Source organism: Centruroides sculpturatus, unplaced genomic scaffold (assembly GCF_000671375.1).
Source record: "Centruroides sculpturatus isolate CEXI.00-Female unplaced genomic scaffold, Cexi_2.0 scaffold1685, whole genome shotgun sequence".
NCBI lineage: Eukaryota > Metazoa > Arthropoda > Arachnida > Scorpiones > Buthidae > Centruroides > Centruroides sculpturatus.
The window spans coordinates 37,360-51,633 of NW_019385852.1; the positions used below are offsets into that span (position 1 = coordinate 37,360).

The 14,274-nt window shown below is 34.5% G+C and overlaps 2 protein-coding genes across 5 annotated transcripts in view; one reads left to right on the forward strand and one right to left on the reverse strand.

The window, feature by feature from the left end:
* The window catches only part of LOC111642520 (serine/threonine-protein phosphatase 2A activator-like), a 24,919-nt gene extending 17,980 nt beyond the window's left edge, over positions 1 to 6,939 (forward strand). Inside the window, exons 7-10 of the mRNA XM_023388874.1 lie at positions 2,387 to 2,511; positions 2,581 to 2,681; positions 6,617 to 6,724; positions 6,798 to 6,939. Of these exons, the coding sequence (XP_023244642.1) occupies positions 2,387 to 2,511; positions 2,581 to 2,681; positions 6,617 to 6,724; positions 6,798 to 6,875 (412 nt within the window). The 3' untranslated portion in view covers positions 6,876 to 6,939. The remainder of the gene's footprint in view (positions 1 to 2,386; positions 2,512 to 2,580; positions 2,682 to 6,616; positions 6,725 to 6,797) is intronic.
* LOC111642519 (Fanconi anemia group D2 protein homolog) overlaps positions 6,925 to 14,274 on the reverse strand; it is a 22,459-nt gene continuing 15,109 nt past the window's right edge. For 3 of the 4 annotated variants that reach the window (XM_023388871.1, XM_023388869.1, XM_023388870.1), the window contains one exon: positions 6,925 to 7,023. In XM_023388871.1, coding sequence (XP_023244639.1) covers positions 6,973 to 7,023 — 51 coding nt within the window. In that variant the 3' untranslated portion in view covers positions 6,925 to 6,972. Of the gene's footprint in view, positions 7,024 to 9,664; positions 10,208 to 14,274 lie in introns of those variants that run through there. The other variant, XM_023388873.1, reaches the window with a different exon arrangement.

The window sequence follows — 14,274 nt, forward strand, 5'->3', positions numbered from 1 at the left end:
ATACAGTTGTCCCTTGATAATCCGACAGGTATGGGACCAAAGGTGTGTCAGATTACCAAAAGTGTCCGGATTACCGAAAATAATTACATATTTCGCATTGTTTTGCTAGCAGTAACTTACAATATTCTCTACTCCAACTGTTCGAACAGAACTGCTCACATAAAACACACGAAATGTGCGTCATCGAGTAAGAATTGGATGGGGAGATTCACATCGCGACATGCTTCTGTGCAAGCAGACACGTAACAGGGACGGGTACCTTGACGGGAGGTGCGTCGGACTACTGAGCATGTCGGATTAAAAAACGTTGGACTATAGAGGGACAACTGTACATGATTAAATTCTTCATTTGGTTATATTTACTGGGTCTCAGAATGGGGATAATGGAGGTGGGTCACCCCTTAAACAACAATAAAATTATCAAATAATCAGACTTGGATAGAATTCTAACTAAAACTTCGAATATATCATAATTAAAAATAGATGAAATTTGAGGACATGCTTCTTAGTATTGTAGTTTCCTTATATTGTTTTAATTGAGAATGACTTCAATAATAATAATTACTTTTTAAGTTAAAAAAAAAGTTAAGCCAAATGAGAATTATAACCTACTAGCTGCAAGGACCCGCTTCGCTGGGTTTTTATTAGTTCGTACATTTGTATGTAATATAGTTTTTGTTTTTTATATATAAAAGACTGTTTTTCTAAGTAATCTAGAATCTTGCTGCAAGGACCCGCTTTGCTAGGTTTTTATTTGTGGGCAAAAAGTAACGATAGTGAAGATTAAGATAATTATATTATAGCCAATCTTACCCGTCTTCACAGAATGCAAGAATTAGGTCCCCCGATTCTATTTCTGAACGTCTCCTGTTCATGTCCAGTCAAATGAACTCTTTTCAACGTTTCTGGAACATTTACAATCGTTCTATAATCGAATTTTATGTTTGAATTCAAATTCGTTGAATTCGAACATAACATTCGAAATAGAAAACCACTTTCAACCACTTTCAGCCCCATATCTCCCGCACCCTTATAGCTATCGAGACGCAACCACCATAGTGCATGAATGGAGACTTGGGGCTACTACCACATACAAACACCATTCACGTGCGATGTATAGTTTTGGCGGAAAAGTGAAATATAGGGACACACACGTCCATTTATATATATAGATGAAATGTCAAAATGAAAAGTTTACATTCTACATTCCTACTCAAATAAAAATATAAATCCTGAAGATGCAAATGATAAAAATATTAAGTTTTTACAATTATAATACAGGTATCCCTCATATAACATGGTAGTCATGTTTTGAAAAATGCTGTGTTACACGAATCAAAGGACTAATGCAAAACATGGGATTTCAAAAGTAACAAAAATATACTATTCTTTTAAGAGAAATAAATTATTGAGTGCTTTGATAAACATATTTCCATTCAATAATTAACTACCAATCACAATTAAAAGTACTGTTTTATGCATTAATATTATTTTTAGTTAAACCAGGGCATTTTCTTTTTGAAAAGTATAGACATCATCTGAGATTGTTTGTTGATCTTGATCAGAAATATCAGCAACATCTTCATTTTTTTTTTATCATAAACAATTTTTATATAAATGACAAAAAATAAAAGTATGTTATTAATCGAAAGTTTGTTCTAGTGGATTGCATTTGTTCAGTTGAGGACCGAGCAATTTTTTCCAGAATTTTTTACCCTGTTCGAGTACTAGGATACCACTGTTTTGATTCATCATTTTTATGAATGATTAAAAAAAAGGTTAATAAAACTTAACTATAAATGTTTAAATAGACTTTACAAAATACAAAGATGAAAACAGTATAAACAGCACAGCAACAGTCTTAAAAGCTAAAATCTGAAAGCAACCACAACACCTGATTATAGGAAGGTTAGGACAAGGAAAAAAAATTTGCAATGTCAGTTTTCATTAAACCTGACAAAAGGCACAAAACAAACAGAAAATTTCAATATTATAAACTCAATGGGCAAATTTGAGACAATGTGTTACTTGAATAAAAAATATTGAATAATGGAGTTTGCACTTGAAAATTGTGAAATTTGGTATGGAAGATTTCCTAAATTCTCGAACTGTATTAGAGTGAAACCATGTTGTTGTACAAGGAATACCTGTATCCTGTATTTGAGAATTTGAATTATACAGAGTAATTTTTAAAAAAGAGAATGTATTTTTAGAAACCTTGAACTATAAATAAAACAATAGTTATGAAAAAGTAAATTTCAGTAATCTGTTACTATTCACCAAAAATATTGGTGAATAGTACACAACAGAGTATTTATCATCAGATATAAATTAGTATGAAATTTGAAAAATTTGATTTTATAAATTAATCATATATTTTTTATAGGTATATAGCTCTGGTAAGAGAGTTACAACAAACTTACAGAATGGAACCTGCTGGAAGTCATGGTGTTTGGAGTTTAGATGATTATCATTTCCTACCATTTATCTGGGGCAGTTCACAGTTAATAAGTATGTATATTTAAATGACTCAATTAAAACACTGTAAACATTTTAATTTCATTGTTTAAATTAACTTAGATCATCCAAAATTGGAACCAAAATCATTTACTGATAGTAGGATAGCATCTGAAAATGCTAATGAATACATGTTTATGGGATGTATAGAATTCATTAATAAGGTATGCTTTTTTAATGTTATGAAATTACAATTATAGTATTTTAAGTATTATTTTAAATTTTCAGTTACAATGAATTTAAAGTTAAATTATGAATCTTAGGACAAAGTTTCTTCATTAATTAATTGATCAGAGCTTGAAATGCTGTAAAAATATTAGAAGCCCAGACGTTTAGGGACCAGACTGGAAATGGGAACTTGTTCTAAAAGCTCAAAATTCCATTTAATATGCAATTCTTTATTGATGCACATTATCCAAATTGATATAAACTTTTGTGGTAACATGCTTGGGTTGGTTTTGATTAACCAACAAATGAAAAATGCATTTTGCTTGTATAGTAGATGTCTAAATTTTGCGATGTGTTCAGCTTGAAATGTCAAACATGGTACTGAACTATTGATAGCACAGATGTTACATATAATTGGCTGGGTGACAGTTCTTTATTTACCATGTTAAGTCTTCTGTATGGTTTCAGTAACCCAAGTTGAATTGCTGTTATATGTTAAGGCTGTTTTCAGGATCACCAATTGCTATATGAATTAAATAATTGATCAAACAATTTCTAGTTGTTTTCAATTAACAGTGAAAGATGATAAACAGAACATTATCCTGATGTTGTGAGGTCACAATCTTATAAGATATCCATACACTTTGACCATCCTGTTATTCATCTTGAAACACTAACTGTTGCTCTCCTAAACTGCATTAATTCATTTTTTATACCCTCACATTCTTCTATAAGCTTATCCTTATAACAGTTCTTCTTTGGTTTCCTAAAACACAGGAATTTCAAGTCCTGCTGATTTTGTTATTAAAATAAATTAATGTGAAAATTTAAAAAATGGTTTATTATTTACTAAATATATCAAAACCTAAACAAAACTGTTAACAAATTGTTTAATAACATGTTTGAGTGTGTATTGGTGGGTTCATATAATTAATGTAGATGTTTAAAGCTTCCAATAAGTTTTTATAGTAGAATTCTTAAATCCTATTCAATGAGCATTGTCATTCATTATATGAACATCCAAAGTGTAAAATTACAAAATTTGCTAATTAAAATTTAATAATCAGATTTCAACAATGTGTGTGACATAATGTTTGCTTGTGTTAATTCCAAAATATACTGAAATGGATTTTATTATGTTTGTAGAAATTCAATATTTTCATTACGATCATTATAATAAAGGTAAATTTATATCTAAAAATCTGAATAAGAACACATATTTAAATTTAACCATAAAATAAATACTTTAATACCATTGGTATATATTTATAGCAAAAGTTAAGAGCAATTATATTTAACTTATTTCAATATGCATTATAGAAAACTGCATTTGTGAATGAATATCCATCAGTTCCATATTTTTCTACATTAGTTATTAACAGATGATATATTGAACAGTTGAATCTAATGTGGTCCAACTGAAAACTTAATTTCTAGTTATACATTACAAAAAAAAAAACTGATTTGCTACTACTAAACATTTGTATGTGTATATACACACACACACATTATTATTTTAATATGATAGAAATTGAAGTCAGCATTAAGTACTCCAAGTTGGTCTTGTACCATGTGGGGGGGACCCAAAAATAACCGGATTTTTCATATAAAAACTTAAAGTTCTTTACAAAATTCCTTCAGTCACTTTCAAAGTACTCTCCATTAGGTGTGATGCACTTGTGAAGTCTTTTTCCCTATTGTTTGAAGCATCTCTGGAACTCTTCAACCTTGATATTGTCCAGTGCCCTTAGCGAAGCTGTTTTTACTGCCTCCACATCATCAAAATGCTTCCCTTTTAGACTTTTATTCATTCTTGGAAACAGAAAAAAGTCGCATGGGGCTAGGTCTGGTAAATATGGAGGGTGGGAAATGAGAGGCCAAATAGTGGGTCACTTGTAAGGCCATGTGTGCGGGGCATTGTTGTGATGAAGGAACCAGTCACTTGATCGCCAAAATTCTGGGCGTTTCCTTCACACGTCCTCTCGCAGATGTTTTAACACTTTTTTGGCGGATTTTTCAACGTTTTCATCATGTCAACTTTGCAGGTGGAACAAAATAACAGTAAGAGAAACACAACACTACGCTCAAACGTAAACCTACAAACTGATACCGTTTGGACAGCTATTTCGTGAAGGTCTCTACTAACCCCATGTACCAGGTTGTTCAATAAGTTTTGTCGTTCGATAAGAGGTGGCACTACTAGGAGCGTCACTTTATTATTCTATAAGTAGTACTACTATTTCATAAACACGTGTCAAGTTTCAAGTAGATCCGTCAACTCATTGTATATTTGCAGCTGTTCAAAGTCGACGTGTCATTGTATTTTTTTTACGATGGAAAAAATCGAATATCGTGCAGTGATAAAATTCTTATTTTTGGAAGGTGTAGCACCAAAACAAATTCATGAACGATTGTTAAAAGTGTATAAGGACTCTTCACCTTCAATCAGAACAGTAGAAAGATGGGTTGCTGAATTTAAACGTGGTCGTACGAGTCTTGAAGACGATCCACGTGAAGGGCGTCCAAAAAGTGCATCAACACCAGAAATCGTAGCAAAAATACAGCATATGGTTTTGGAAGATCGTCGATTAACCGAGAGAGATTTAGTAGAAGCCCTAGGGATTTCGTTAGGCAGTGTGAGCAATATTTTGGCTGAAGTTTTGGGTTACAGAAAGCTGTGTGCACAATGGGTGCCGCATTCGTTAACTATGGAACAAAAACACATTCGAATGCAACTTTCTCAGCAACATTTGGAGCGTTTTAGAAAGGATAAAAAGGATTTTGTGCGTCGTTTCATCACTATGGATGAGACATGGGTCTACCACCATGATCCTGAATCAAAACAAGAGGCTAAAGAGTGGTGTGAACCCGGTACTTCGGCTCCGAAGCGTGTTAGGGTCCAGAAATCGGCCAAGAAGGTGTTAGCATCAGTTTTTTGGGATGCAAAAGGAATTTTGTTTGTGGATTACCTCCAAACTGGTAAAACAATAAACTCAGATTATTATTGTAACCTTTTGGACCAGCTAGATGTAAAAATTCGTGAGAAAAGACCTGGTTTAAAAAAGAAAAAAATCATTTTTCATCAAGACAACGCCCCCTCTCACACAGCTCAAAAAACCATTGCGAAAATCAGTAAATTAAAATACGAATTGTTGCAACATCCTCCCTATTCGCCAGATTTAGCTCCCTCTGACTTCTGGCTGTTCTCACATCTAAAAAAATTCATGCGTGGGAAACGATTTTCATCGAACGAAGAGGTAATAGCAGCCGTGGATGCATATTTCGACAGTCTTCCCGATTCTCACTTTAGGGATGGAATCCATAAATTAGAAGATCACTGGAACAAGTGTATTGAAGTTCAGGGAGATTATATTGAATAATAAAATGTATTTCAAACCATAAAATTGTGTTTTTCTTATCGAACGACAAAACTTATTGAACAACCTGGTAACAGGAGAACTCTCTACTACGTCTACGAATGGCAGTGCACTCTCAATTCGGTTTTTTTGGTTCCCCTTGTATAGGAAATCTATACAAGACCAATTTTGAAAACAAAAGACAATAGCATCAATTCAGCTTGAAATCCTCATGAGTAATCTTTAACATTTTCAAGGTGTCCCAAAACTCTGAATGCATATGCATTCTTCATATGAAAATTTTTACATCAAACATGTGAGGTCCAGATGAATGGCTTCTAAGATTTTCAGACTTAACACCAATTGGTGTTTTTCTTGGGCCATCTGAAGTCAGAGTTTATTGGAATAGGCCCAGGACAATTCTTGCACTAAAAGATGAGATGGTCAATTTGAGCACTTTGAATCCATAGGCAAAAATGTATTTTGACTTTTGGGACACAATAAAAGAAATTGATATTTGAATTGTACAATTTTTTTGTGTATTTAAAATTATATAAGTGCAATTTTTATTCAAGGTGAAAACTGGTCCTTTTTATGAACATTCCAACACATTGTGGAATGTTAGTGGAGCTGCAAGTTGGGGAAAAGTAAATTCAGGACTCATTAAAATGTACAAAGCAGAGGTAATACTTTTGATCAATCTTTAGACATTGAAATCAGGTATTGAATAATTTGATAGAAAATTTGTTATTCTAGGTGTTATCAAAATTTCCAGTGATGCAGCATGTGGTATTTGGTTCCATTCTTCCTTTTCGACCACATCTGAGCCAGTGATTGTTTTCTGTTTGTCTTATTTAATATTAGATTGTACATAAGTCAAGAATTTGTTCTAAATAATAAAAACTTTATTGCACAAAAGAAAATTAAATATTTAAAATGACACACTATATTCCGTGTCTGAAGGTGGTCTTTCCTCAAGTTCCTGAAAAAGAAAAAAAAATTCAATCAAAATTTTAAAAATGCATTAGGGGGGATCTTCTCAGTACAATAGCCAAAGTATAACGCTAATTCATTGTGAGAACAATTTTCAGGTATGGATGATTCAAGATATTTTGCACAAAGTTGCAAGATTCACTTCTAATGTGCCTGTAAGATATTTACCTCAAGAGACTATGAATAACCATACTTTATAAGGCTGAAATTGGATAAGTGCAGCTTGCAATGTATAGCAGAGCTAGTTCCAGGTGTCACCAAACACTTGCCCTACAATGATCCTCACAAATATGAGTGAAATGTAGTATCATATTTTTTTTTTGGTTAGCTTTTCTAGAAGCCAAGACAGCAATTATTTAGTAGCACAATATCAAAAAATAATTTTTACAATTTGGTGAAAGTATTTCCAAAAATGTAATTTTGAAGAACTATTCATTAAGAGCCTGCATTTATAATTGTATACAGTTCACATGATAAAGAATGATTTTCAAAACAATCATACAATACTGAAATAATAAAATATACACTGGTGTGCAAAACTTAAGCAACAATTGTTTTTTTGCCATAGCTCTGCAAGAAATCATTTGGGAGACAGTATTTTGTACTTAAAGGATGAAGAAAGCATACTAGCACAAAAATGAATAGAACGCATACAGTATGGAATCAAAGCTTTCTTATTGTAGTCTTGCACTATGCACACTTACTGCACATGTTCTATGTGCCCTCACATCACCTGTGATGTCTTCTTCCTGAATACAAACCACCTTTCTACTGATTGCAACAATCCCTTCTCTACAATTTCATGGCTGTCTGTTTAAAAATTACATTGTTGCATAAGTTTGCACACCAGTGTAATATTGGTAATTAAATAATAACAAACTTAGCATTACAGCAATATACTCTTAGACCTACTTTGCAGTTTAAATTTATACAAAAATACTGTTACAAGTGCTTACTCAAACGATACAAATTTGCTTGCCTGTCAGCAACACAAAAACTATTTGCAGGGAAGTGCTCTATGTTGTTTATGATATTTCTAATCAATGCATTTGTTGCTAACATGTTTTAATCTATATAAATAAAAATGTAAATGTTCATTTGTTCAAAATCTTAAATCGCGGAAAGTTCTTAACCAATTGCTTTGAAATTTTGACACAATGTTGCATTCAAATAACATGCATGTTTTATATTATATAGATGTCAAAATTCCCCCTGCAGGGGAGGGGGACAAAATTAAGGCTGACTGTGAAGAACTGGTCTTCCTTTATACTATTTTAGATGTGGTGTTTTGTGTTTTAATAGCGTTATGTCAAGAGAATGTACACTAAGAAGGAATTTTTTGAAATTCCTTCCTGCAGGGAGTGTTATACATTTATAATATACATTTTGAGCCATAGCAATGCGTGGCCAGGTACAACTAGTTAATATTTATAAACCCCAAAGAGAATTTGTGGTTTTAAAAATGAAAAGTGATAATGAAATGTGAGTTCAATGTGTACACTTGGTCTTGTACTGCTGCCACACATAGGGTAATCATTTACTATAAAATGTGTCAAGAAAGCCATCTGGCTGTTAACAGCTAAAAATCATGCATAAAAGTGGAATCTTCCTTTTCTGCAAGTACTGCTGCAAAAGAGAGGTTTCAGATTGACAATGATCTTTTATTATATGGAAAAAAGACCACTAAAATTATAGAAGTTCAAAACTGTATACAACAAGGTAAATAATTTAAAGTTGAATGTTTTAAATATTGGGTTGATCAAAAAGTTTGATTTTTTTTTCATGTAAGATACCATACTGTTAATTAGTAGTAGTAGTAGTAGTATTTTATATTCAATTTAAAAGTGTTATTTGTGTTGTGAGTTTTAAAATTAACAAATATAATACTCAAAAAATTGTCCAACTTTTTGATCCACTTATTTTTAATTTGCAAAGTAGACCATAAAACAATTAACATATCAAATCCATATAACAAAATCATGTTCACTTTGTTTTTCATGTGGTCAATGAAGCAAAAATGCTTTTGGACAGAATATAGACAAGAAGAAAGGGCATATATACCAATCTTGGGCAGGTAGAAAAGTTAAGATACAATCAAAATAGTGTGGATGTTTCCCAATGCTTATTAGGTAACATATGTATATATTCTGCATAATTCTGTCATCATTTGAAAGACATTCTACTGTCACACTTGCAAAATATTTTGACAAGCTTTTATAAATTCTTAAAGTCAAAAAAGTGCCAGCCAAGTTGTCAATTTACGCAATCCAAACCAGGCTATACACACACATCTTAGAAATTTGTTAATGGCATTATTTGCTAGATAGGGTTCCTTGCTTGATACTGTAGGATATAATCAAAATTATCACCTTTTTACAAATTCCAGCAAATAATTTAATATTATAAAAACGTTTTCGATCTTTAGCGATCATCATCAGTTAAAAAGAACATTAAAAATAGAACAAAATCAAATTTACGAAAAAATAATAACTGCACATGCGTAATGATGAGTGCTTATTTTTTCGTAAATTTGATTTTGTTCTATTTTTAATGTTCTTTTTAACTGATGATGAACGCTAAAGACGATCGAAAACGTTTTTATAATAATAAATTATTTGCTGGAATTTGTAAAAAGGTGATAATTTTGATTAATTCTTTCTAGTTCCAGTACAAGTTATTATTTTTACTGTAGGATATCTTCATATCAGTAGATCCAGGGACTTGTGAATCACCCAGGAGTGTTTCTTCTTAAATATAACAACAGCATAATGCAAAATTTATTAAACAACTTATCTTTTGAGTGCACAGAAATGATAAAGATGCTGCTTGATGATCTCCAAGCACCATTTTTTGTTTAATTCATTCTCTGAGTTGCATGATTATTGTTTTAGATGAAAATATCAAACTCTTCTGAAACATCCAACATGATGTTTTGCAAAACATTTGAACTCGGCAGTTACTTGCTGTAAGAAGTGAATGAAATTACGTGAACCAAAATCAAATTTTTATTCCTGATGACATGTGAGAAGTTTACAGGAGAGCAAACATTACAGATCTTGAAGATTTTAATCTTTTAGAATGGTAGTCAGCAAAGAACTTGAAGACTTCATCACCTTGCCAGTCACAACTGCTGCAGTTTACAAAAACAATTCGTTTTCGATTGAAGGTGGACACTAATGGAAGAAAGCATTATTAACAAAATTCTGTTAATGTGAATAAAATGTGAAAAATTCTGCAAAAAACATTTCCTATTTCACTTGCCTTTGCCCATGACATAAAATTTTTTTAGACAGGAATTCAAGTCTTTAACACTGAGTCTTTTATTTACTGTATTTTCTAAATCAGATGATGGGTTGCAATGATATTTTTTAAAGTAAAAGGTCTATTCAAATATTGAAAAATACTTTATATTCTTCAATGCATGTTTAAGTGTCCAAGTCACAACACTTGCAAAATAATTAGAACAGGAATGCACAACAGTCTTGATTTGTATATCAGATGCTGTTTGTTGGTTACAATTAAAACAAACATTTTGTTCTTGATCATGTAAAAAAACAAACAACAAAAATTTCACACAGGAGCTGTTAAAATAGTGGGTTGTTCAGAAAGTAAGTTCGTTTTTTCCATGGAAAAAACACAATATTTTTATAATAAATATTTTATTGAATTATATATCAACCATTTTGGTCAAATATCTGTTGTTATCATTTCTGGTAGTAGCATGATTTCACATTCATAAAAGTTTTGATTGTTGCTTACAAAAAACTGATCCAAGTGATTTTTGACAATGTCTTACAGTTAAAAATAATTTGTATAGACCAGAACAAGTAATAATCTGAGTGTGCTTGATTGGTGAATATGGTTGGTGTGATAGCACATCCCATCTAAGTTATAACAGTTTCTGACGAGTTACCAAACTTGTGTGAAATTTGACATTATCATGGTAAAACACTATACCTGTTTTGTTGATCAATTCTGGATGCCTTTTCTGTTTGATGATATTACTCAATTTGTTTACTCGATGGCAGTACACCTTCGAATCAATTGTTAAATTACTAAATACTGAACCTGTTACCGGTGTAATTTGCATGAAAAAACTTCTTTCCACAAACGTTTTTGAGCTTCCAAATAGCTCTTCTTCAGGTAGAGAAAAAATTCCGACGAAACACTTCGAAAAATGGAACGTAGATATTTAAATAAAAAACCGAATCTAAAAATAGAACGCAGATGTTTAAACAAAAAATATGAAACTCGCATAACGAACGATCATTAAGATGGTCATGCGCATTCGTGCGCTGATGTTGCTATTTATAGATCGTTGTTTATGAGGGCCTGCCACGCTATAGAAAGATTAATCTCATCCTTCCGATTTATACATGTGGTCCGGTGGTTAGCCTTACAGATGGATATAGCTTCCCGCCATTTTAGTTGTTCCAGGTGGGGCGTAGTGTCGATGATGTCAGCTTTGTCGAACTCCGGTTCTATATCGGGATCAGATGCAAAGGTGGTTAGGGCCGTGGTGTACCGCCCATGCCGAAGGTCTGCTTGATGCTCTTGCACTCTGGTATTTAAAGATCGCTTGGTTGAGCCGATATAGACAAGGCTCTCGTTACATCTGTTATCTTTCAGCGGGATAGAGTACACGCCAGGAAGCCTGCTACGAACTGGACTGCCTTTTCCATTTCTGAGGATGTCGTAGATTGTTGGGCATCTTCTATAGGCTATTTGTAATTGTTGTTTTCCGGCGATCTCAGCGTATATCGCTTTAACATATGGGTTAAAGGTGACTGGGAGGCGTGTACGTTCATCCTGGTCAGTGTTGGTCTTCGTACGCGTAGTGGGTGCGTATTGTGAGCGTTGATGTCGCTCAATTAGACGGTGTGTTAGACCATGGTAACCGTGCTTGGCTGCTATCCTCTTGATATAATTCAATTCGGTGTTGAGGGCTTGCGTGGTGGACGAGTGGGAAAAGGCCCTTTTAATCAAAGTATTAAATGCTGCAGCCTTGTAGGTGAATGGGTCAGATGAACCTACCAGTATGTATATAGAGGCGGCATAAGGTTTACGGTATACCGACGTGACGATGGCGGATCCTTCTACTTTAATGTTTATATCCAAAAAATGGACCTCAGTATTGCTAGATTGTTCCATTTCCAGCGTTAGGCCGTAGGGATTATCGTTAACGGTTTGTACGAAATTTGAGATGTCAGGTATTGTCTTCCACATGATGAGGATGTCGTCCACATACCTCCTATAGAGTAAGATGTTCGGGAGGAACAGTGGAAGTATTTTTCGTTCAAGTTGCCTAACGACCATTTCGCATAGGTCCCCGGATACTGGGCTACCCATGGGGACTCCTCTTTTTTGTTTGTAGACTTCTCCGTCAAACGCAAAGATAGAATTATAACAGATCAGATGGGCTAATTCAATGACTTGCTGGTGTAATGCTTGTTCTTGAGTCAAATTAAGCAAAAAGTCCCTAAGGGAGCAAAAAGCTGGAGGGAGCTCCACCGATGGGTACATAGATTTAAAGTCTAGCACGGTAATATACTGCGGCGTCGAAGACAAAACCCGAAGGAGGTGGATGAGCTCAACTGGGTTATCGATGGTATACGGGTAGCCCTTGAGGTGGGGAGAAAGTAGGTTGTGAATGGCTTTCTCCAATTTTCTTGTGGGAGCTCTGATTTTATCGACTATTGGACGTAATTGTTAGCCCATTTTGTGCGTTTTGGCAAATGCAAAAAGTCTTGGTGTATCCGGAGAATCGACTATTATGTTGTCCAATGCAAGGCGTTTTGCCAATTTGGAGCTTGCAAATCTCTTAACTTTATTTTGTATTTTGTCCACCACGTTTTCATTCTCTTTTTCACATTGGGTGATATTGATGTATTCCTTTAAGCCTTGGCGGTAGGTGCTGCGTCTCATGAGGACTAACGTTTTAGATTTATCCGCCCTGGTGAGAATGATCTCGTTACGTTGCATCCACTCGCTCGTGCGTCTAAGTTTATTTCTCAGCTCGGTGACCTCAGGTTGTTCTTTAGTTTTCTTCATTCTTAGTGTGGCTAACCATCTGTAGTACTCTTTTTGTGTATCTGGTAGGCTTTTTACTAGGAGTTCCAAATCTGGAATGAGGTCCTTATACCCGCTTATAGGAGGTGGAGATGCAAAGGTCGGACCATGTTTCAATACATCCATGACGAACTTAGGAGGTTTAACGTTGTCCCATATGACAAACGGGAATGTAGGGTGTTGTCGTCTTTTTGGTACTTGAAATCTTAGTATCCAGTTCAGTTTCTTATGGTAGCGTCTTTTTAGGTTGGCACTTAGACGCTCTTGGATGGGAATTAGCCTAGTATTCTCTCTTGCCAATACGTCAAGGCCCATAAGGAATAACGAGTTTTCGGTCTCGATTAGGTCTTTGAGTCTCGAGAAAATCTGTTTTCTGGTAGTTCGAATAGCCCTGTTGAGGCATAGTAGCCTTACCTTCTTAAGTAGAGGTTCGCTACCAGGTGGGAGATGTATGCGAAAGAATGACATCGGATATATACTTTGATTAAAAGGGCCTTTTCCCACTCGTCCACCACGCAAGCCCTCAACACCGAATTGAATTATATCAAGAGGATAGCAGCCAAGCACGGTTACCATGGTCTAACACACCGTCTAATTGAGCGACATCAACGCTCACAATACGCACCCACTATGAGTACGAAGACCAACACTGACCAGGATGAACGTACACGCCTCCCAGTCACGTTTAACCCATATGTTAAAGCGATATACGCTGAGATCGCCGGAAAACAACAATTACAAATAGCCTATAGAAGATGCCCAACAATCTACGACATCCTCAGAAATGGAAAAGGCAGTCCAGTTCGTAGCAGGCTTCCTGGCGTGTACTCTATCCCGCTGAAAGATAACAGATGTAACGAGAACCTTGTCTATATCGGCTCAACCAAGCGATCTTTAAATACCAGAGTGCAAGAACATCAAGCAGACCTTCAGCATGGGCGGTACACCACGGCCCTAACCACCTTTGCATCTGATCCCGATGTAGAACCAGAGTTCGACAAAGCCGACATCATCGACACTACATTCCACCTGGAACAACTAAAATGGCGGGAAGCTATATCCATCTGTAAGGCTAACCACCGGACCACATGTATAAATCGGAAGGATGAGATAAATCTTTCTATAGCGTGGCAGGCCCTCATAAACAACGATCTATAAATAGCAACATCAA